The sequence below is a fragment of the Chiloscyllium plagiosum genome, chromosome 5 (genome assembly GCF_004010195.1).
Source record: "Chiloscyllium plagiosum isolate BGI_BamShark_2017 chromosome 5, ASM401019v2, whole genome shotgun sequence".
NCBI classification, from domain to species: Eukaryota; Metazoa; Chordata; class Chondrichthyes; order Orectolobiformes; family Hemiscylliidae; genus Chiloscyllium; species Chiloscyllium plagiosum.
The window spans coordinates 28,292,530-28,314,666 of NC_057714.1; the positions used below are offsets into that span (position 1 = coordinate 28,292,530).

General features: G+C 39.8%; 1 protein-coding gene across 5 annotated transcripts in view; it reads left to right on the forward strand.

Annotated features, from left to right (window-relative positions):
- The window catches only part of abcb5 (ATP-binding cassette, sub-family B (MDR/TAP), member 5), a 116,923-nt gene that overhangs the window by 23,685 nt on the left and 71,101 nt on the right, over nt 1-22,137 (forward strand). For 4 of the 5 annotated variants that reach the window (XM_043689797.1, XM_043689796.1, XM_043689792.1 and 1 more), the window contains exons 3-10: nt 6,083-6,161; nt 6,251-6,308; nt 7,662-7,818; nt 10,838-10,907; nt 11,019-11,210; nt 12,140-12,311; nt 16,366-16,490; nt 17,780-17,957. In XM_043689797.1, the coding sequence (XP_043545732.1) occupies nt 6,083-6,161; nt 6,251-6,308; nt 7,662-7,818; nt 10,838-10,907; nt 11,019-11,210; nt 12,140-12,311; nt 16,366-16,490; nt 17,780-17,957 (1,031 nt within the window). Of the gene's footprint in view, nt 1-6,082; nt 6,162-6,250; nt 6,309-7,661; nt 7,819-10,837; nt 10,908-11,018; nt 11,211-12,139; nt 12,312-16,365; nt 16,491-17,779; nt 17,958-22,137 lie in introns of those variants that run through there. The other variant, XM_043689795.1, reaches the window with a different exon arrangement.

Genomic DNA, 22,137 nt, shown 5'->3' on the forward strand with positions numbered 1-22,137 from the left:
CTATCGAAAGTTCTTGCTTAATACCATCAAAATTGACCTTTCTCCAATTTAGACCTTTAACTTTTAGATCTGGTCTATCCTTTTCCATCACTATTTTAAAACGAATAGAATTATGGTCACTGGCCCCAAAATGTTCCCCCACTGACACCTCAGTCACCTCCCCTGCCTTATTTCCTAAGAGTAGGTCAAGTTTTGCACCTTCTCTAGTAGGTACATCCACATACTGAATCAGAAAATTGTCTTGTACACACTTAAGAAATTCCTCTCCATCTAAACCTTTAACACTATGGCAGTCCCAGTCGATGTTTGGAAAGTTAAAATCCCCTACCATAATTATTGTTACAGATTCTTACCCTATTATTTTTACAGATAGCTGAAATCCCCTTACAAGTTTGTTTCTCAATTTCCCTCTGACTCTTGTGAATAGATGAGTAATTTATCACGTTGCAATGGAGATTCCTCAAAATGATTTGTGCTGCAGTATTGACCTGGTATGCACCATCATTCATGCAGATTACTTGAAATTTTGAAAGACATCACGGATGTATTATTTGAGACAATTACCTATCAGTGTGGACTTAGTAAATGCGACATCGAGTTCACACAAGTGGAGACGGATAGATAGGCTTAATTTCAGTGCTGGGAAGCATCAAGAGTGGGTTAAAATTGATTGCCGTTTAGAAGAATGTTAGAAACGAAAATCGCTTCTCAATAATCGCTCTAGACAAATTCAGGAAAACAAAGTTTTATTAGCAAGTCTGCAGAGTTGGGCACTCTTCTGAGAAAAAGCGCGCTGAGGCTTACAAAGTCTCCCATTATATACAGTACAAGTCCCTCCCCTCCTTGGCTCTAACAAGCCATGAGGTTCACATTCTTAAAAACATCATTATTCTTCGATTTGTACCCTTATCACAAAGTCTGCAACAAATGTCTCCAGAGTCTCTAAAGTTGTTGTTTTTCTCACCCTGTAGTCTTATCAGTCAAAGACTTATTCTTCTCTGTCTGTGCTAGCAGTCTTATCAGTCAAGGACTCATCCTTCCCTGCCTGTGTTAATGGCTTCATCAATCAAGAGCCTGCTTGTTTTTACTCTGCTCACAAATTGTCAGCATTCTGCACAATTTAAACTATTCTACTTTTGAGTATATAAAATGGTTGTTAGAAAAGAAACAAAAGTTTTGTCTTTTATTATAGATCAGTCTGTGGTCCAGGCACATCTTAAAGTTTAAACCGAAATTACCTCTCACAAAGAATAATGATTAATAAATGATAACTAATGTGAATTCAATAAAGACAAACTATGAACAGCAAACTTGATTTTGTTCTTCAGTGAAATAATGGAGAAATGTAACATAGAGTCATAGAGCTGTATAGCATGGAAACAGTCCCTTTGGTCCAACTTATTCATGCCGACCAGATATCCTAAATAAATCTAGTCCCTTTTGCCAGCATTTGGCCCATATCCCTCTATACCCTTACTATTCATATACCCATTCAGATGCCTTTAAATGTTATAATTGTACCAGCCTCCACCACTTCCACTGGCAGCTCATTCCATACACGATTTTCCCCCTCTGCGTGAAAATGTTACCCCTTCAGTCTCTTTTAAATCTTTCCCCTCTCACCTTAAATCTGTGTCGTCTAGTTTTGGTCTGAGAATTGATTGGCCTTGAAAAGGTATTGAATAAGGTAACAGAAAATAGATTTGTCAGCAAAATGGTGTGAAATTGAGGATTGTAAGATACCTTAGTTGTGCATACGTATGTAACAGAGGTTAAAATTTGGTTAGTAAATATATGATTAAAATGTTTGTTTTTTTGACTTATAAATGATTTATGGATGTAGAAATGTTGAAATATTTAAAGTTGTTAATTCTGATTGCTTTAGGGATCCCTGTGGCAAAACTTACTGGACTGGGTTCTTGAACTTCTGATAAAAGTGTAGGTTTTGCAATTAGTGCTTGTTAAATTACTTTTCAGGTCATAGACATGTCAAAATGAGAGCAGGCGTAGGACACTTGACCCCTTGAACCTGCTACCTCATTCATTAAGATTAAGGCTGATCTAATTACTTCCCCCCACCCAAAATAATCTTTCACTCAGTTATTTATCAAGAATCTATCTAACTATTTCTTCCTTAAAAAGAGTAGAGTTTCAAAGACTCTCAAACTCTTTTAAGAAAATAATTCTCTTTATCATAATCTAAATGGTGACATTTTTAAACAATGACCCCTCATTCTAGAACTTCCAAAAGTGTAAACATTCTTTTTGTATCCACTTGTCAAGAACCCTCACAATCCTTTATGTTTTTATTAAATCACCTGTTACACTTTTGAACTCCACCAGATAGATATGTTTAACCTGGCAACCTTTTGTCATATGACAACCCATCCATTCTGGGTATTAGCCTAATAAACCTTCTCTGAATTGTTTCCAATACATATACATTTCTTTTTAAAATAAAGAGACCAACATGTACACAGGAGTCCAGATGTCTCAGCAATGTCCTATATAGCTGAAGCATAGTCATCCATTTTGTATTCAATTCCCTTGTAATAAACAATAACAATCTATTTGCTTACCTAATTACTTTACTATGAGATATTGTGAAATGTAATAGCCAAGATAGATTTGAGACAGGAATTGGAAGAATGGGAGAATACGATAAACAAATTGCCTTCCATGGATTGTTATTTATCTTGGGAGGTGACACAAAACAGAAACCCATTCTGTACAACATCTAATAATTATTTACCTATTTATTTGTTTCCATTTTCTGGAATAGAAGTTATTATTGGGTTCTGTGTAGAACAGGTGGTCAATCACTAGCAGCAGTTTTCTCAAGAAAAATGTTGATTCATTGGTGATTTCGAAGAAAATACCTCATTCCTAGGGTTGTATTCGGGTTAATACTTAACATGTGTAAATAGCAAGGACAGTGTTTGTGAGAAGTGTTTGATAATAATGTTATGCTCTCCTTAACTATCTGTAGAGAAAGTTAGGATCACAAGGATAGATTAAATTTACATGTCTCTGGACAAAAAAAGGACAAATGCACAGATTCCTCTCTATATCCACATTACAAAAACTGTGGGAAACTTTATTTTTTATCAACAACTACATGGGGAATATGCAAAAATGAAGACCAGGGATTTAGGAGTCAGACAAAGTTGGGCAGCAACCACCTAATGGGATTCGAAATAGTTACGTGGTTGTTTGTGACTGGTATGGACCAAAGGGAAGGACCTTTTTCTGTGATGTAGATCTCTGTCTCAATGACAGCATTTACAACCTATCATTTAACACAGTGGGAACATTCTACTTTCATGGTTTGATTAACAGCTCCATGCATTGTAAAAGTTGTCTTTAATGTGGGCTATGAAGGGATTTAAGTGCCATTCCAAAATTCTGCCCTTTCCCCCTTTGTCTACCATGTCAACTCACCTAGGATCTACTGCTACCCATGCACACAGGATAAAATATAAGGTTCAATTACTTAAAGTTGTATATTGCAGACTACATTTGATTGAAAAAAACGTATCATTCATAAAAATCCATTTTGGTTGCTGTTGAAAATGTTGATATTTCTGTGACAGTTTAGCAGACAGCTGTAACACAAAGACTTAGAGGGAATTGTACACAAAACACAGAAAGCTAGCATAGAGGTGCAGCAGGTAATTAGGAATATTAATGGAATGTTGGGCCTTCTTTCAAGAGGTTTGGAACATAGAACAGTACAGTGCAGGAACAGACCCTTCACCCCACCATGTCTGTGCAGACCATGATGCCAATCTAAATTAATCCCATTTGCCTGCCTATCGCCTATTCCCAGTTAACTCATGTATCTGTCTAAATGCCTTGTATCGTACATGCTTCTACCATCTCAAGGGACAGTGCATTCCAGGCACCTATGACCCTCTGCATAAAAAACACTTGCCTTGCACATTTCCTTTAAACTTTCCCCCTCTCATTTTAAACCTATACCCACTAATATTTGATATTTCCTCTCCGAGAAAGAGACCCCAACTATCCACCCTATCCAAATCCTTCGCAATTTTACATAGGTCCATTAGGTCGCTCCTCAGCCTCTGACGCTCTAGTGAAAACAATCCAAGATAATCCAACCTCTCCTTATAACTAATACACTCCAATACAGGCAATATCCTGCCAAATTTCACCTACATCCTCTCCAAAGCCTCCACATCTTTCCTATAGCGTGGTGACCAGAACTGCAAATGTGGACTGACCAAAGTTTCATACAGTTGCAAGATGATTTGCAAACTTTTATACTGCAAACTTTTATACTCCAAACCTGACTGATGAAGGCAAGCATGCCATATGCCTTCCATACCACCTTATCCACTTCTGTTGCCACTTTCAGGAAGTTATTGACTTGGACCCAAGGTCCCTTTGTACATTAATGCTCTGAAGGGTCCTGCCATTTACAGTATACATTCCTCTTGAATTTGACCTCCCTAAATGCACCATGTCACAGTTGTCCAGATTAAACTCATCTGCCACTTCTTTATTCAACTTTCCACCTGATGTCTATCCTGCTGCCTCCTTTAATATCCTTCCTGTCAAAAACAACTTCACCAATTTTTGTGTCACCTGCAAATTTACTAATCAGACTACAGACATTTTCATCCAAATCATTTATATATATATTACAAACAACAGAAGCCCCAGCACTGATCATTGCAGAAAACCCCTCCTTAATTACCTTCCGTCTTCAAAGGCCAAGCCAGTTTTGCATCCAGCTTGTCAACTCACCATGGATTCCTTGCACTTTGATCTTTTGGACCAGCCTACTATGAGGGACCTTGTCCATGTAGACAGCATCTACAGCTTGACCCTCATCAATCATCTTCATCACTTCCTCAAAAACTCAATCAAGTTTGTAAGTCAAGACCTCCCAAAGAATGAAAGGAAAAGACTGCCAGGTGTTGACTGGGAGTTGAATTCAGGCCTCCCACATGGCAGGCAAGAATACTACCATTGAACCAGCAATGTAACAAGAGCAGGGTTGCAGTGTAAGGATAGGGAAGTCTTACTGCAACTGTGCAAGGTGCTGGTGAGATGACGTCTAGAGTCCTGTGAGCAGCTTTGGTCCCCTTATTTAAGGACATATATATCATTTCGTTGGAGGCAGTTCAGAGAAGATTCCCTGGAATGATCCCTGGAATGGAGGTGTTGTTTTATGAGCAAAGGCTGAACACGATGGGAGTCTACTCACTGGAGTTTAGAAGAATGAGAGGTGATCTCATTGAAACATATCAGTTCTAAAGGGGCTTAGCAGAGGAACCTCGATCATCTGGCATTTGATCGTCCAAATAATGGATTCTCTGGAAAGATCTCAAGGTCCCAATGCTTGGCTAAGCTATGTTATCCGGCATTTGATTATCTGGAATTTGATTAACTGAACAAAGTACTGCCCGCCCGTGTCCTTCGGATAATCGAGGTTCCTCTGTATCTGCTTCTCTGTCATGCCAGGAGGAACAGAGCCCACAATTGGGCTGAAGTAATCAAGATGAGTGATGGGCTGCCTGACATTTGGCCTGGGATCACGTGTGGGTTCACAGAGAAAGCAAGGGGAAACCTGTGCTCTTTGTCCCACAGTGGCCTATTGTAGCTGCTGGCTGCCCCATGAGTGCATTGCACTTCCACCATCATGGCCAGCAGCAAAAAGAATTAAAGGAAGATTTAGTAAGAGTGTTGAACTTTTATTGTAGAGAATGAAAAATGGTTTCCAGTGGGAAAAGGATAATAGACAAAATAAAAAGCAAAGGGAAAATGGGGGCTTCCTTTCTCTTTCCATGCCATTTGTCACAATCATCTGGCATCTATTGCCTTACCTGGTGCTGAAGGAGATTCAGTACTAATTATCAAACATGAATAAGATATATTGAAGGAAAACTATCTGTAAAGTGATGGAGAATGAGAAAGAATGTATAAAAGAGTGAACTAATTATTCAAATAAACAACGTTAACAATGGGCTAAGCGCCTTTTATATGCCCATTGCTTTAATGACATATATTTCAATACCAACAAAAATTGATTAAAATATTAACAAATTTCCCACAGGATTCTTAACTGCTGGCTATGACAATCGAGGCTACAGGGAGGATGAGAATGAAGATACTGGTCATCCACAGAAAGGAGAGTAAGGAATCCACTCATAATTCAGGGGCAAACAGATTTTCTCACGATTTTCACTGCAAATTAATCGTAGGTTTTTTTTTATTTCTGCAGAAAACAGAGCAAGAAGAAAGAAAAGAAGTTAAGAAAGGCAGTTGGATTTTTTGAACTGGTTTGTTTTTCCTATTTTTCTTTACACAATAGGAACTGTATATTGTTGGTCTACACTTGAATATGAGCATCAGATTGTGTGAATTGTTTGGTTGCCATTGCAACTCCATGACCAGCTGTCCTATACTTGCTACATTTAAATCCTGGTAGACTGGCAGGACAGCAGGAAGAGGGTCACTGCCCCTTGATTTTATCTCCTCCCCTCACGTCTTAGCTAACATCTGAGGTAGGGAAGCGGGTGAGCAAAATTCCTGCCGTGAGGTGGGATGATAGATGCAAAACTTTCTTTGAGGACTGAGACTTTTACAGAGATGGTTTAATAATTCAAGGAGGCAAATGGAATGTTGGCCTTCATACCTAAATGGCTGGAGTATAGGGATGAGATGTTATGTTGCAGTTATACAAAACCCTAGTTAGATTCCACTTAAAGCACTGTGAGCAGATATGGGCACCATACCTTAAGAAGGATGTTTTAGCCCTGGAGGGAGTTCATAAAGCAGATTTACAAGGATAATACCTGGACTTCAGTTATAAGCAGAGATTAAACAAATCAAACCTTTATTCTCAAGAATTTAGAAGGTTAAGAGGTGATCTAATTGAAGTCTTCAGGATATTAACAGGTAAAGATAAAATAGATAAAGAAAAACAATTTCCACTGGTCAAAGACTCTGGAACCAGGGGCATAGTTTAAAAATTAGGGCCGAGCCATTCAGGAATAATGTTAGAAAGGATTTCTGTAAAGAGTAATGGAGGTTTGGAACTCTCTTCCTCAAACGGCAATTTTTGCTACTTCAGTTGTTAAGTTTAAGTCTGAGATAGACATTTTTTAATTCAGTAAGGGTGTCAAGAGTTATGGGCACAAGGCAGGCATATGGAATTAGACCATGATCTTATTGAATGGCAATGCAGGGCACAAGGGGGTGAATTGTCTCATCCTGGTCCTGTGTTCCAATATGAAGGATATGGAGTCAGAAACTAAATGTGGGGTTAGTTAGGATGTTGAAGGGGGGAACAACCAGAGTCATCCTCTGACAATGGGTGGAGAAATGGAAGAAACTTGCACAGGGGTATCAAACTTTGAAGCAGACTGGAAATGGTGGCTTTAGTTTTCCCAATATTTAACAAATGGAATTGTTGGATGTTGGACAAACAATAGTGCAACAGTATTGGGAGTATCGAGAGAGCTAGGGCAGAAGTAAAGGTGGTCCAAGATAATGTCCATGAAGAAGTTGACCTTATATCAGTATTTACTAATTGTTATCAGAATTACATTCAGAATAATATGGTCATTGTATTTAAATCTTTCATACTTTAATGTGATATATCTATTGATGAGGCATGTTGTTACTTATAGTTTCGCTTTGCAGATCGATTGGACATCCTGTTGTTAACAGTAGGACTGATCTGTGCAATACTACATGGAGTTGCTTTGCCCCTCATGATCATTGTTTTTGGAGAAATGACTGACAGTTTTGTCAGAAGTGGTATCGTGCCTAACATCTCCACTGCAGGTACTGAAAATGCTTTGATGCTTCATTCAGTTAAAAAAAAGAAATTATTAACTTTAAAGCACTTTTATCACCCAGAGATAATTGGTGAACAGATAAACTTTTCACTTGGCAAACTTTGAATCCTATCTTTGCTCTTCCTGCATTATAATGTTTTGTAAAAGCAACATGGTCTGAGTGTATTTAACACAAGTGGACTAACATCTGATCCCAGTTCCTTCCAATTTCGCATTATGGATGAGGCTAAGAGTGTTAATGGTGCTACCATCTTTACACCATGCAAAGTAGATTAATCCAAGTGAACGTATTGTTCAGCTAAAACCTCTACCAAAGACACTTTTAACCATTACAGGAATTCAGTTACTGTTACTAGCTTTGGACTTAGTTCTCTATTTCAAGATAAAATATATCAGTAAAAGAATATCGCCTCAGAAACAACTTACCAAAATGTGATATAACAGGAAACAATTGGGTGATTGACTAGCATCAATAGTCTCTGTTGATTTGCCAAGTGATTTTAATCAGGACACATTATTTACAGCTGAAGAATACAATTAGGAAACTCCCTTTTATAATACTTAACATTTTGATCACACAGCATTGCCCTTTGATGTGAAGGGCACTGCTTGTCACAGGCCACTCAAGTGTTTCCTTTCTTCCTGGTGGTGGAAATCTGAATAAAGATTCGTGCACCTTGTGTCTTTCACTGTGTCTCACACCTGCACACACACACAAAAAAAAGAAGTGTCTGACTTCTGTTAAAAAAAAGAAAAAAATAATACTTGACATCCATATTAAGTTGTTAAAAAGAGAGAGGCCTGGCAGGTGATCTGTTGCAGCTGTAGTATGTGGGTGTTGGTAGATCCTGGTGCGATCTGCAGCAAGTGTTGGCTGCTTGAGGAATTTCAGCTCAGAGTTGATGTGCTGCAGACACTGTGACTCATCATGGAAGGGTTGAATTACCAGGACACTGTGTTTCAGGATGCAGCCCTTAGAATAATTGCAGGGACATGTGATCATGAGTGAGGTAGATATGGGAATCCAAGATTTAACTGTGAAAGAGCTTCAGCCAGTGCCTTTGACCAAAGGTATGAAATTCTTACTCCTGGTGTAGATAAGGCACAGACTGCAGGGACAATGAGCAAACTGCCCACAGCTCCATGGTACGGAGCACTGAGTACAGGGAGAAAAGAGAAATTGATAGTAATCGGGATAGTACAGTTAGGTGAATTGATACTGTTCTCAGCAGCAAACACAGAGAATGCCGAAAGCTAATCCACTGTAATTTTCTGCTGTTGGTTCACTGGAATTTGTGCCATTGTTATTTTGTGGTACTAAACAACATTGCCCACTGCTATTATCGTGTTGTGTATGTGATGATGCCAACCACTATGAGCCTGCGGTTGGGATAGTTTGTTGCCATTATCCTTTTTCCTTGATAGTGTTGGAGGAAAGTTAATGGTAAGACTTAAAATAAAGATGCTCTTATTTTAAACATGACTCCGCCCTTGCACTGTCTTGTGCTCCCTGCTGCTGGGATCCCCTGGCACTCACATTGCAGCTGTCACATTCCAATCCCAGCTGCCCCCTATGCCAAACACTGCCAGCTGGTCTGAAGTAGCCACCTCAATCAGGAATGCTCAGCAATGCCACAGGATAGTTAATGACCTTCTGCGCTCCTTGAATAGAAGTGCCCCACTTTTCTCTCTACTACTTCGCATTCTAACTCCGCTGCTGCATTCTAATGCATCCCAACTATCCTATCCTCCCACTACCTCCTCCCTCTCCCCGCACAATCTGTTAACCCATCCTGCCCTCTGCTGTTTATACTCCCTCACGCAAGAACACCTCACTACCTTTACTGACCAATGACAGAACAGCCTCCTGACTGATCATACTTCCCTTCAATGGTTCATTATTGCCAAGCATGACAAGTTGCCTGGCTATCTCTGTGCTAAAAGGTAAGGCAGAGATGCTGTAAGCATCCAAGTAAGCGTAAAGGGAATGAGTACTAAGAAAGCAAGTGAACAGCAGTGAGATACAAAATAAAAACCAAAAGAACAGTGGATGCTGTAAATCACAAACATACGCTGAAACTGCCGGAAAAGTTCAGCAGTTCTGGCAGCATCTGTGGAGAGAAACAAGAGTTAGCATTTTGGGTCGAGTGATCCTTCCTCAGAGAAGGGTGTCTTTTCCAATGCACAAAGCACCCTGTCAGCAACATTGCAATAATAGGTGGTGGTGAACTCCAAAGTACAGTAGTGAAGTGCTGAACAGCTTTATAAATGAGTTCCTCAAGTGCCATGATGATGTGATGAGGCTGGTGCAGTGCTGATGCCAACATCCATAGATATAGGGTGTAAGCAGTTGCTGCCTATGGAATGCGCCCTGAGATGTTGGGAAATGCTGACCAGATACCTGCTCAGAGTTTCATGTTGAGAATTGTTGCCATTTCCACTGCCTGGGAAAGCAGCAAACTGCATTTAAATGACACGCACTTAGGTAACGATGAGATATTAATATCTGAAAGTAAGTCCCTTGATGCTCCCTAGGAAGATGCTCATCTCACCATTTGAATCTTGGGTGAAAAGTTAATCCTTTTCTTCTTGACAACGAGAATCTCATTTTGCTACTCTTGCTATATTTTCTCAACTGATCCGCCATTGCTTATGTATTCAGGGGCTGGGAAATTTATGCCCAGTGTTCATGTGTGAACAGGATACTGAATACTAGTGAATGTTAAACCCTCACAGATGATCACCTCCTCAATAAAAGAATTTCAGCAACAGCCATTGGATACAGACAAGATAGAGACTTTGGTTGATATTTCCTCTCTGTTACCTGGATTGCAAAAACAAGAATTCTAAACCCGAATCCTAACCTCACCACAATAGTTCACAGAAACCTAAGATTTTATAAACGATATGGATTGGTGATGCAGACAACAATACATTTGTCATTTAACAATTGTCTATAATTTAAGCATTTACATTAATACACATATATCCATTGGTCTTAACAGCATTTAACAACAGTTCAACAGATGCATGTTTTGAAATACCTGGACTGGATTTGGAAGCTGACATGACACGGTAAATAGATTATGGAACTTGGAAATACGTTTACCGCAGTCACTATCCTTAACTAGAGTTGACACATCAAGTTCCTGCAATGTTTTTACCTAAATGTCTTCATTACTATAGGTTTGCCCTCTACTTTGTGGGACTTGGGTTCGCTGTCCTGATTTTTGGCAGTTTTCATGTCTCCATGTTTTTAATCGCTGGCATACGACAGACTGGAAGAATAAGACAAAAATTTTTCCATGCTATTCTTCATCAAGAAATGGCTTGGTTTGACTCAGTCCAAATAGGTGAACTAAACACAAGGCTGACAGAGTAAGTAATTGAGCTTTAAAAACTAGCTACTCTTTATGATAATCAAATACTATAAGGATTACAACATATTTATCCAGCCTAGAAAACGTCAAGTTTTAGAACTGCCTATTTTTTATAGCAGCTTAATTTGTATGCCCAATTGGCCTAACAGTACATTTAAGCATTTGATAGCCAACTTTATTACTCTACCAAAGTTATTTAATGGTCATATTCCTTTCTACATCACTTTTGTCTATTTCTGTGTTAATCAGTTATTTAAATTTTCCCTCAATTACTGTTTAGATTAGATGGAAACAGGCCCTTCGGCCTAACAAGTCCACACCGACCCACCACCCACCCATACATTTACCCCTTTATCTAACACCATGGGCAATTTAGCATTGCCAATTTACCTGACCTGCACATCTTTGGACAGTGGGAGGAAACCCATGCAGACACGGGGAGAATGTGCAAACTCCACACAGTCAGTCGCCTGAGTTGGGAATTAAACCCAGGTCTCTGGCACTGTGAGGCAGCAGTGCTAACCACCGTGCCGCCCGTGATAAGTTACTTATCACAAAATGCATGAGGGAAACATTTCACTGCTTTCTCTGAAACTGCTGTCATATATAGAGGTACCAAAGATGGGTCTTTAAATCAGAGCATCAAAGTTATATACCTGATCTTTTGATGTTGTTGATAAAGAAATAGGCAAATATGTTTGATGTCTCTGTTGTAACAAGATGGAAAAAGACACACCCTGTCATACAAGATCTTATCAGACTTTTTGTAGTTGCTACATCAGTATTTCTTGGTAGCATTTAAGCTATGAACAAACATTTTATATAACTATGAAAATTGTATTCATAGTATTAATTTAATGTGACATTCTTTCAGTTACATAATTATACTGATGACAGTAATTGATTCTGTGTCTTTTATATTAACAGTGATATAAATACTGTTAAAGACGGTCTTGGAGACAAGTTCAGCATATTCACTCAGTTATTTAGCACTTTTGTGGCAGGGTTTACTATTGGATTTGTCTATGGATGGAAGCTTACACTGGTCATATTGGCAGTGTCTCCCCTTATCATGGTCTCAGTAGCAGCATGGACAAAGGTACAAGCATAGCATATATTTTCAATAAGTTTAATACCTGATCAGAGCAAAATGGACCCAGTATGAGATGAAGGTTATTATTTTATGTTTATAAAGTTAATAACTGTTTAAGTAATAACTTATAAATTTAAACCAATTTTAATTCTGTAATAGCTTCTGCAGTAATTGTTTTAAATAAGGAATTGGTCAAACAACAGGAGAAAGACAGGTTATGAAATTTGGTGTATTAACTTTTTATCAGATCAAAATCAGTTGAATAAAGTCAGAAACATAAAAGACAGGAGAAAGAATCAACAGATACACCAAACATTGAGAGCAGTAACAGTGTCTAATATACTGAAAATTGTTCAATAGAAAACTTGTGGCATAGAAGTTCATGGAGATAATTCTGACCTTGATCAATCTCAATTTTTATTTGTACTGACTTTGATAGAAATGAGAATCCTAAGAAATGAATAAAGTTGGCTGATCCATATCACCCATATTACATTCTCACCCAAATTAAAAATTCAGTGTCCCCATACCTGATTAACCCGACATGTAAAGGACAAATATTCCAGTTGTTTGGGGGTTGCAGAGGGGTAAAGAAACACAACCAAAAAGGAGGAAAAAAACATTGGTTTCAACAAATATGAAATTTAAAACACACAGCAAATTCAAATGAAACATGCTGGTGACTAGAAAAATACTTGAAGTTGAATATTATCCATAATGTAGAGGTGCTGGTGTTGGACTGGGGCGGACAAAGTCAGAAATCACATGACACCAGGTTATAGACGAACAGGTAGATTTGAAATCCCAAGCTTTCAGACTGTATCCCCTTTGTAGTGTGATTTATAAATAGTATCAGCAGCTTCAATTATATAAACCAAAAAAATGCTTAATTTTCAATGTTTTTGGTTATTGTAGCTTTATGGAATGTAAATAGGTCCTGAGTATTTAATACATTTCATGTTCTATAATTGTCAACACTATAATGTTTTATTAAACTAATGTACTTTATTAAACTAAATAACATGAAATTGAAATTCATTCATATTACCTGATGCACATAGTAATTAGCTTGATTTGCCCAAGTTATGTCAAATATAACAGATAGTGGCATAAATTATACCCAGATTACTCTACGTGGTGGAAATATTTATAAATGCTATGGAGAAGGTTCTGAAATATAATTTTAAAATAGACCTTTAGTATAATGTATATTCTGTGAGATACAGAATATCCTAGATTTCATACAGCACCTTTGCTAGACATTAGGAAAAAATGACAGCACATATACTCAGTGAAATGCCGGCGCTGAGACTTGGGTAGCTTTGTAGATTTGACACTAAGTATTTCTAACTAGTTCGGAACAGAAACCAACAAACTCAAACTGTCTGAAGCCACATTGACAAAACAGTAGACTAAATTCAAAATGTAGTGATCAAATTTCATATTAATTTGTTTGAACTGCATCTTGAATACAGTGTTTTCTCAGGGCCATGAAGAGACTGAACTGAGAAGGTAAGGGAAGAGTTATGGGTATGGCAGGTGAGGGATTATTGATCGAGAAACAAGTGTTTCCCCAAGGTCCTGCTGAAATACTAGCAGGCCCTCTTTTACATGTTTTATCCAATTTCTTCCTTGACAGCTAGTTTGAGTGACCAGGAGAAAGTGAGGACTGCAGATGCTGGAGGTCAGAGTCAAAACGTGTGGCACTGCAAAAGCACAGCCAGTCAGGCAACATCCAAGGAGCAGGAGAGTCGATATTTCGAGCATATGCCCTCCATGAGAAGTGTGGAGGGGCCCAATAGGGCTGAAATATAAACAAGAGGTGGGGTAGAGCTAGGGGGAAGGTAGCTTGGAAGGTGATAGGTCGATGCAGGTGGGGGTGACAGTGCTAGGTCAGAGAGGAGGGTGGAGCAGATAGATGGGAAGGAAGTTGGACAGGTAGGACAGTTCAAGAGGGCGGTGCCGAGTTGGAGGGTTGGATCTGGGATAAGGTGGGGAGGAGGGGAGATGAGGAAATTAGTGAAATTGACATTGATGCCGTGTGGTTGGAGGATCCAAAAGCGGAAGATGAGGCGTTCTTCCTCCAGTTGTCTGGTGGCTAGGATTTAGAGGTGAAGGGGGAGGGAGAGTTGAAGTGGTCGGCCATAGGGTGATGGGGTTATTTGTTGCATGTGTCCCGGAGATGTTCTCTGAAATTTTCCGCAACTGACAAACTGACTTCCCGTTTGGAGAGAAAGCACGGAGGAGAGGACTGTAACTGTGGAGCTGAGAGGGGTGAAAGTCGGGTGGGAAATTTGACCTGGGGTGGTGAGGAGGAGATCAAAGATGGGAGATCAAAGCTGGAGAGACTGAAGTGAAGCTTTTAAAATACAGACCAATGTGAAAAGCATAAATACCAAAGTTCATCATTGGCTCCAAGTTGATTTAATTTTTTTGAGCTGGAGGAAACATTTCAGCACATTGTGGCCAACAGGAAATGCTGTAAAGACACTTACCTTGTAGACCTGGCTTTTTCTGACTCACTTGCACTGTGAAATCATCTGAAACTGGAGTCATCTTCTCTCCTTAAATAATTTAAATAACACATTTGGAATACTGTGCACAGTTTTGGGCCACATATCTCAGGAAGGATATTACTGACCTTGGAGCGTGTTCAGAGGAGGTTCATGAGAATGGTCCCAGGAATGAAAAGCTTAACATGTGGGAAAAGTTTGAGGACTCTAGGTCAATACTTGATGGAGTTCAGAAGGATGAGGGGGGATCTAATCGAAACTTACAGGATACTGAATGGCCTGGACAGAGTAGACGTTGGAAAGATGTTTCCATTGGTAGGAGAGACTAGGATCCAAGGGCACATCCTTAAAGCAAAGGGAAGATCTTTTAGGACGGAGATAAGGAGAAACTTCTTCAGCCAGAGAGTGGTGAATCTGTGGAAGTCACTGCCACAGAAGGCTGTGGAGGCCAGGTCTTTGAATATACTAAAGACAGAGGTAGATAAGTTCTTGAGTATCAAGGGAAACAAAGGTTAAGGAGAGAAAGCAGGAGAATGGGGTTGCGAAACTTATCAGCCACGATTGAATAGCTGAGTAGACTTGATGGGTTGAATAAACTAAATCCTGCTCCTGTGTCTTATGGTCTTATGGAACTCCTGAGAGTGGAATGTTTGTCTTCCAGTCTACCTCAGATTACCTTACAAGAAGAAGGTGTCACAAAGTTTTGGACAACATGTGGAACTAGCTGTCTCACATTGCTATTATGCAATAAACCCATGAGTGTTTTTCTCCACTAATGGGATGCCACTGTCAAGCCAAACATCTGTGTGGCTACAGTAAATGCTGATCTGACCAATGTTTCAATACAGGTGGGAATGATGGGAGTGTTGGCTGTATGTCTCAACAAGTGGCAGACCATATCAAACAATGTGTCCAATTGGCCATCTGCAGCTGGCAACGTGCCACTTGTGCTTAACCAACCCATCTACTTTTAGATGTGATTCTATTATTACTAATAGTGTACTGAATAATCCAAACCATGTAAGAGTTACACTGGAAACCATTTTAGGATTACCAGTTGGGCTCAAAGTGTGGTGCATTTACGAATGCTGGAAGCTATATATATATAAATAAACAGGACCTGTTTCATGTAGGAAAAAGTACTTTGCACACACGCTACAACTTTTTCATTAAAAAAAGGTTATGGAGATAGTCTCTGCTATATCATCAGCAGAGTGGCAACACCCCGACCAATCAGAATCAACCTGCCTGGTCTGAGAATTAAGATTGACAGTTAACTATTGTTGCTGCACTGTCAGGTCACTGATGACTCCACCAGTGAACACACTTTCCACATGCAGTACTAAATGGTGTATTTTTCTCAAGTCTGTTCCTTGCATCTTAATTCTGCTGATTGCAAGATTAAAAGCTTTGATCTGTTGTCTCCTTTTAGCAAAGTTAAGTTCTGCCCTCCCATGCAATGACAATAATTTAATCTTCCAAATTTAATTAAGTGCAGTTTCATTCATTTTGGATATGACTTATCACCATCTGTTATATTGAAACAGATCTTGACAATACTGACCGGGAAGGAACTGGAAGCTTATGCTAAAGCAGGGGCAGTGGCTGAAGAAGTTCTAATGGGAATAAGAACAGTCTTTGCCTTCAACGGACAACAAAAAGCACTAACAAAGTAAGTTTCATTGTGAGTTAACCTGTAGCAACTCTGATATTGTGTTGTGCAAATAAATGAAAACTGCACAAGATTCTATTTTCAGAAAACATACTTTATTTGACAATTTTTAAAAAATACATTACATAACAGTACAAATTTGACATTACATAAGGTTCTGCATAGAATTGCTACTTTCAGTGAGCCATGTTCAACATCCTGTGCTGCCAACAGCACAAGAACCTTTAAATAGTTTACAATCATTGTGTACATGACTTACACAGAAAGATGTACAACTGCGTTTTATATTTAAGAGTAAAGAACAAAGAACAAAGAAAATTTACAGCCCAGGAACAGGCCCTTCGGCCTTCCAAGCCTGAGCCGATCCAAATGTACTGTCTAAACCTGTCGGTCAATTCCTAAGCATCTGTATCCCTCTGCTCCCCACCTACTCACTCATCTTAAATGAATCTACCGTGCCTGCTTCTACCACCACTGCTGGCAATGCATTCCAGATGCCCACCACCCTCTGTGAAGTACTTGCCACGTGTATCCTCCTTAAACTTTCCACCTCTCACCTTGAAAGTGTGACCTCTTGTTATGGAATCCTTCACCCTGGGAAAAAAGTTTGTTTCTATCCACCTTGTCTCTACCCTTCATGATTTTGTAAACCTCAATCAGGTCCCCCTCAATCTCCTTTTTTCTAATGAAAATAAACCTATCCTACTTAACCTCTCTTCATAGCTAGCACCTTCCATACAGGCAACATCCTCGTAAACCTTCTCTGCACCCTCTCCAAAGCATCCACATCCTTTCGGCAATGTGGTAACCAGAACGACACAATATTCCAAATGCAGCCGAACCAACGTCCTGTACAATTTTAACATGACTTGCCAGCTCTTATACTCAACACCCCGTCCAATGAAGGCAAGCATACTATATGCCTTCTTGACCACTCTATCCACCTGTGCAGCAACCTTCAGGGTACAATAGACCTGCACTCCCAGATCTCTCTGCTCATCAACTTTTCCCAAGACTCTTCCATTCATTGTATAATTCACTCTAGAATTAGTCTTGCCTAAATGTATCACCTCACATTTGTCTGGATTGAAATCCATCTGCCACTTTTCCGCCCAATTCTCCAGTCTATCTATATCCTCCTGTGTTCCTTGACAGTCCCTTATGCTTTGTGCTACTCCACCAATTTCGTGCCATGAACATTTTAATGAACAATAACAATTTTTAATAAATTATCAACTATAAAACACTTTAAAGTCATTATGGTCATTCATTATTTTTAATTATTTCAGATATGAAGCCAACTTAAAGCAGGCTAAAGATGCTGGAATAAAGAGAGCTGTCACCACAAGTATTTCCATAGGACTTCAGAACTTTTTAATTTATGCTTCCTATGCTCTTGCATTTTGGTATGGGTCCAAACTAGTTGTTGATGAACCTGAAAATTATTCAATTGGACGAGTTTTGATTGTGAGTATGGTATTTTGTTACTTTTGTCATTTTGCAGAATATGTGACATTAGGATTGGAGTAATGTTCTCTACCATTTCTGGTTGCTATGCACTGCGGTCTATGCACCAGCCTTCAAGACTGCTGTGTAACTGTACCTGAATGTACCTTAAAGGGAACATTGCTTGTATGCGGCCTATTTGTTCACTATGCAGAACATCCTTAACTGTTGAGCATCCACACACCTTCAAAGCAACATTGCTTTAGAGTCTTCCACTTGGACAGTTCACATTTTGTATTATTCTGCTCACTTATTTTAACAAGTAGGAGAATTGGAAGCAGGAAACTTCAGTCCCCCAAATTTGTATAGAAGGTGGTGGAAATAAAGAAAAGAGATGAAGTTACTAATGTAGGTTTAAGAGGATCTGCTGTTCTTTCATGGAGATTGTTCATCTTTATGAATTCTTTCATACGTACATAAATTTGGGCACCTGCTCCAGAGATGTGTAATAACGTCTCTGAACTGGTTGATCAGAAAATATCTAAGTCTGGGGGGACTGGGTTTTCATAGTCTGTGCTTAATAACCTCCAATTCTTCTCTGATGCCAGCTGGATTATACCACAAGCTGTACCCAGCTATTTGAGTTCGTAGGCAGAAATTTTATTTCACCAACCAGACCTCATGTGGGCATCTGACAACAAAATCCTGATTACAGGAGAAGCGGGCATTAATGCCCCACCTCCGAGTTTTCTGACCAGTCATTGAGTGCAGAGATCATAACAACCTGCACTTCTCAATGGAAGAATTATTTAAAAGGACTCCAGCAGAATCAGAGTCTGAGTGGCTTCCTGAGGCTTCAGCATGCGCAAGAATCAAAACACAACATGGGAAAGCTGCTTGCTGGCTCTCTTTTTTCCTGGAAATCCTGGGGCAGCTGTGAGAACCTACAGAGAGGTACTGTTTTCCAAAAGAACAAACAAGCATACAGCAGGAAATAGCAGATGTAATGACCAGCAAGAGCTGGTCCCTCGCATGGGGTCAGAGTGCTGCAAGTGGTTCATTGACGTCATGAGGGCCAGAAAGGTGAATGAAATCCAGCTTGCATAATAGTAAAACAAGCAGCTGAAGCCAAATGGAGCACATGTAATAGGTACCGGATTCTTTATTTCTTTAAACAGAGTTGTGTACACATTGAGTGTAGGGGTTGGCACATCAACTCGCAATTGTAAAGGACATTGGTGAGACTACTTTTGGAGTGCTGGTTGCTATTATAGGAAGGATATTATTAAATTGGAGAGGATTCAGAAAATATTTGCAAAGATGTTACCAGGACTGTAGGTTTGAGTTATAAGAAGAGACTGGAGCATTAGAGGTTGAGGGGTGACCTTATAAAGGTTTATAAAATCATGACAGACAAGGATAATAGCAAAGGTCTTTTGCCTAGAGTGGGGAAGAGAGCATATTTTTAAGATGAGAAGAAAGATTTAAAAGGGACCCTGAGGTGTAACTTTTTCACCCAGGGGGTGGTTTATATATGGAATGAACTACCAGAGGAAGCGATAGATGCTGGTACAGTTATAACAATGAAAAGATATTTGGACAGGAACTTGAATACAAAAGGTTTAGAGGGATAAGTTAAGAGAAGGGAAAGGAGGAGGAGAGGAGCAGGATAAGAAAGACTTTAATGTCTCCAGATTGCCTGTAACTACCATATAAATAATAGAAATACTTAATAAAGTGAAAGCACACTCTGAAGAAGTCTTGCAGATAAGACTTTGTCACAGGGTGCAGATCCAGGCTTGAAAGATTTTAAAGCCTGTCAGGGCTTCTGGATAATCCAAGATGGAGGATAGGAAAAGATTTTAGCTGTAAGAGCTGCTCCTTTTTTTGAGGTATTTTCAGTGCTGCAGCTAACTTTCTCGAATTCTAGGAAGAGTAATTATTGTTCTATTGTTACATTGTTTTGGAACTTTGGGGGAAAAAAAAGACCAAAACAATGGCACTTTAAAAAGGAGGAAGAGAGACAAGGGCAGTGATTCAAATGGAGAAAGAAATCTGCACTGCCTGAGCCAGCAGTAACTTGCACAGCTACTGCCTTTGTTGTTTAGTTTCAAGTACCTTTTATACTTGATTTGGAGATGCCGGTGTTGGACTGGGGTGTACAAAGTTAAAAATCACACAACACCAGGTTTAGTCCAACAGGTTTATTTGGAAGCACTAGCTCTCGGAGCTCTGCTCCTTCATCAGATGGTTGTGGAGTATAAGATCGTAAGACGCAGAATTTATAGCAAAATGTTGGAAGCTACAGCTTCCAAATAAACCTGTTGGGCTATAACTTGGTGTTGTGTGATTTTTCACCTTATATATTTGAGTAATAGTCAAATTGTTTGACTGCTTTTTAAGGTTGAATTTATGAGGTTGACTATTACATGGATGCTACTTTTGAGGGGCTGAAATTCATGCCAGTCAAAATTCCTACCATATCATTAGCAGAAGGCCAACTGATCTCTAAACAAATAAAGAAATGTACATCTCTATGAAAGAAAAAATGAATTATGGTAGTTCTGAAAACCTGGAGCAGAGCACAACAGCCACTGGACTGGAAGACTGGAAGACTGGGACTCAGGCGACTGACTGTGTGGAGTTTGCACGTTCTCCCTGTGTCTGCGTGGGTTTCCTCCGGGTGCTCCGGTTTCCTCCCACAGTCCAAAGATGTGCAGGTCAGGTGAATTGGCCATGCTAAATTGCCCTTAGTGTTAGGTAATAAGGGGTAAATGTAGGGGTATGGGTGGGTTGCGCTTCGGCGGGTCGGTGTGGACTTGTTGGGCCGAAGGGCCTCTTTCCACACTGTAAGTAATCTAATCTAAGTAATCTAATCTAAGTAATCTAATCTAATCTAATCTAAAACAACCAGCAGACTGGATAGTTGGAGCGGGACATGTCATAAATATTGATCTGTTACCTGTGAAGAGCTAGGGTTGACTTTTACATGAGATACATGGAAAATTCCAGATTATTGGGCCAAAATATAGGGCATCAACTTTTACATGAGATTGACTATTACTTGAGGATCTCTAGACATCGAAGTTCTTCTAAGAAAAATAAACATACAACGAATTTCACAGCTGACCTTGGAGAAACCTATGTGTCAACACACACAGCAAGGGAGTACCTGAGGGCTTTTTTAAAAAGTGTAATCTTCCTGTTTTACTTTTGCAAATCTACAATAGCAAGTAGAACATAGAACATAGAACAATACAGCACAGAACAGGCCCTTCGGCCCACGATGTTGTGCCGAACATTTGTCCTAGCTTAAGCACCTATCCATGTACCTATCCAATTGCCGCTTAAAGGTCACCAATGATTCTGACTCTGCCACTCCCACAGGCAGCGCATTCCATGCCCTCACCACTGTCTAGGTAAAGAACCTACCCCTGACATCCCCTCTATACCTTCCACCCTTCACCTTAAATTTGTGTCCTCTTGTAACACTCTGTTGTACCCGGGGGAAAAGTCTCTGACTGTCTATTCTATCTATTCCCCTGATCATCTTATAAACCTCTATCAAGTCACCCCTCATCCTTCTCCGTTCCAATGAGAAAAGGCCTAGCACTCTCAACCTATCCTCGTACGACCTATCCTCCATTCCAGGCAACATCCTGGTAAATCTCCTCTGCACCCTCTCCAAAGCTTCCACATCTTGCCTAAAATAAGGTGACCAGAACTGCACACAGTACTCCAAATGTGGCCTTACCAAGGTCCTATACAGCTGCAACATCACCTCATGACTCTTGAATTCAATCCCTCTGCTAATGAATGCTAATACACCATCGGCCTTCTTACAAGCTCTATCCACCTGAGTAAGAGGATTTCCTTATTCCTGAAGAAGGGCTTATGCCCGAAACGTCGATTCTCCTGTCCCTTGGATGCTGCCTGACCTGCTGCGCTTTTCCAGCAACACATTTTCAGCTCTATCCACCTGAGTGGCAACTTTCAAAGATCTATGAACATAGACCCCAAGATCCCTCTGCTCCTCCACCTTACTAAGAACCCTACCATTAACCCTGTATTCCGCATTCTTATTTGTCCTTCCAAAGTGGACAACCTCACACTTGGCAGGGTTGAACTCCATCTGCCACTCCTCAGCCCAGCTCTGCATCATATCTAAGTCCCTCTGCAGCCGACAACAGCCCCCCTCACT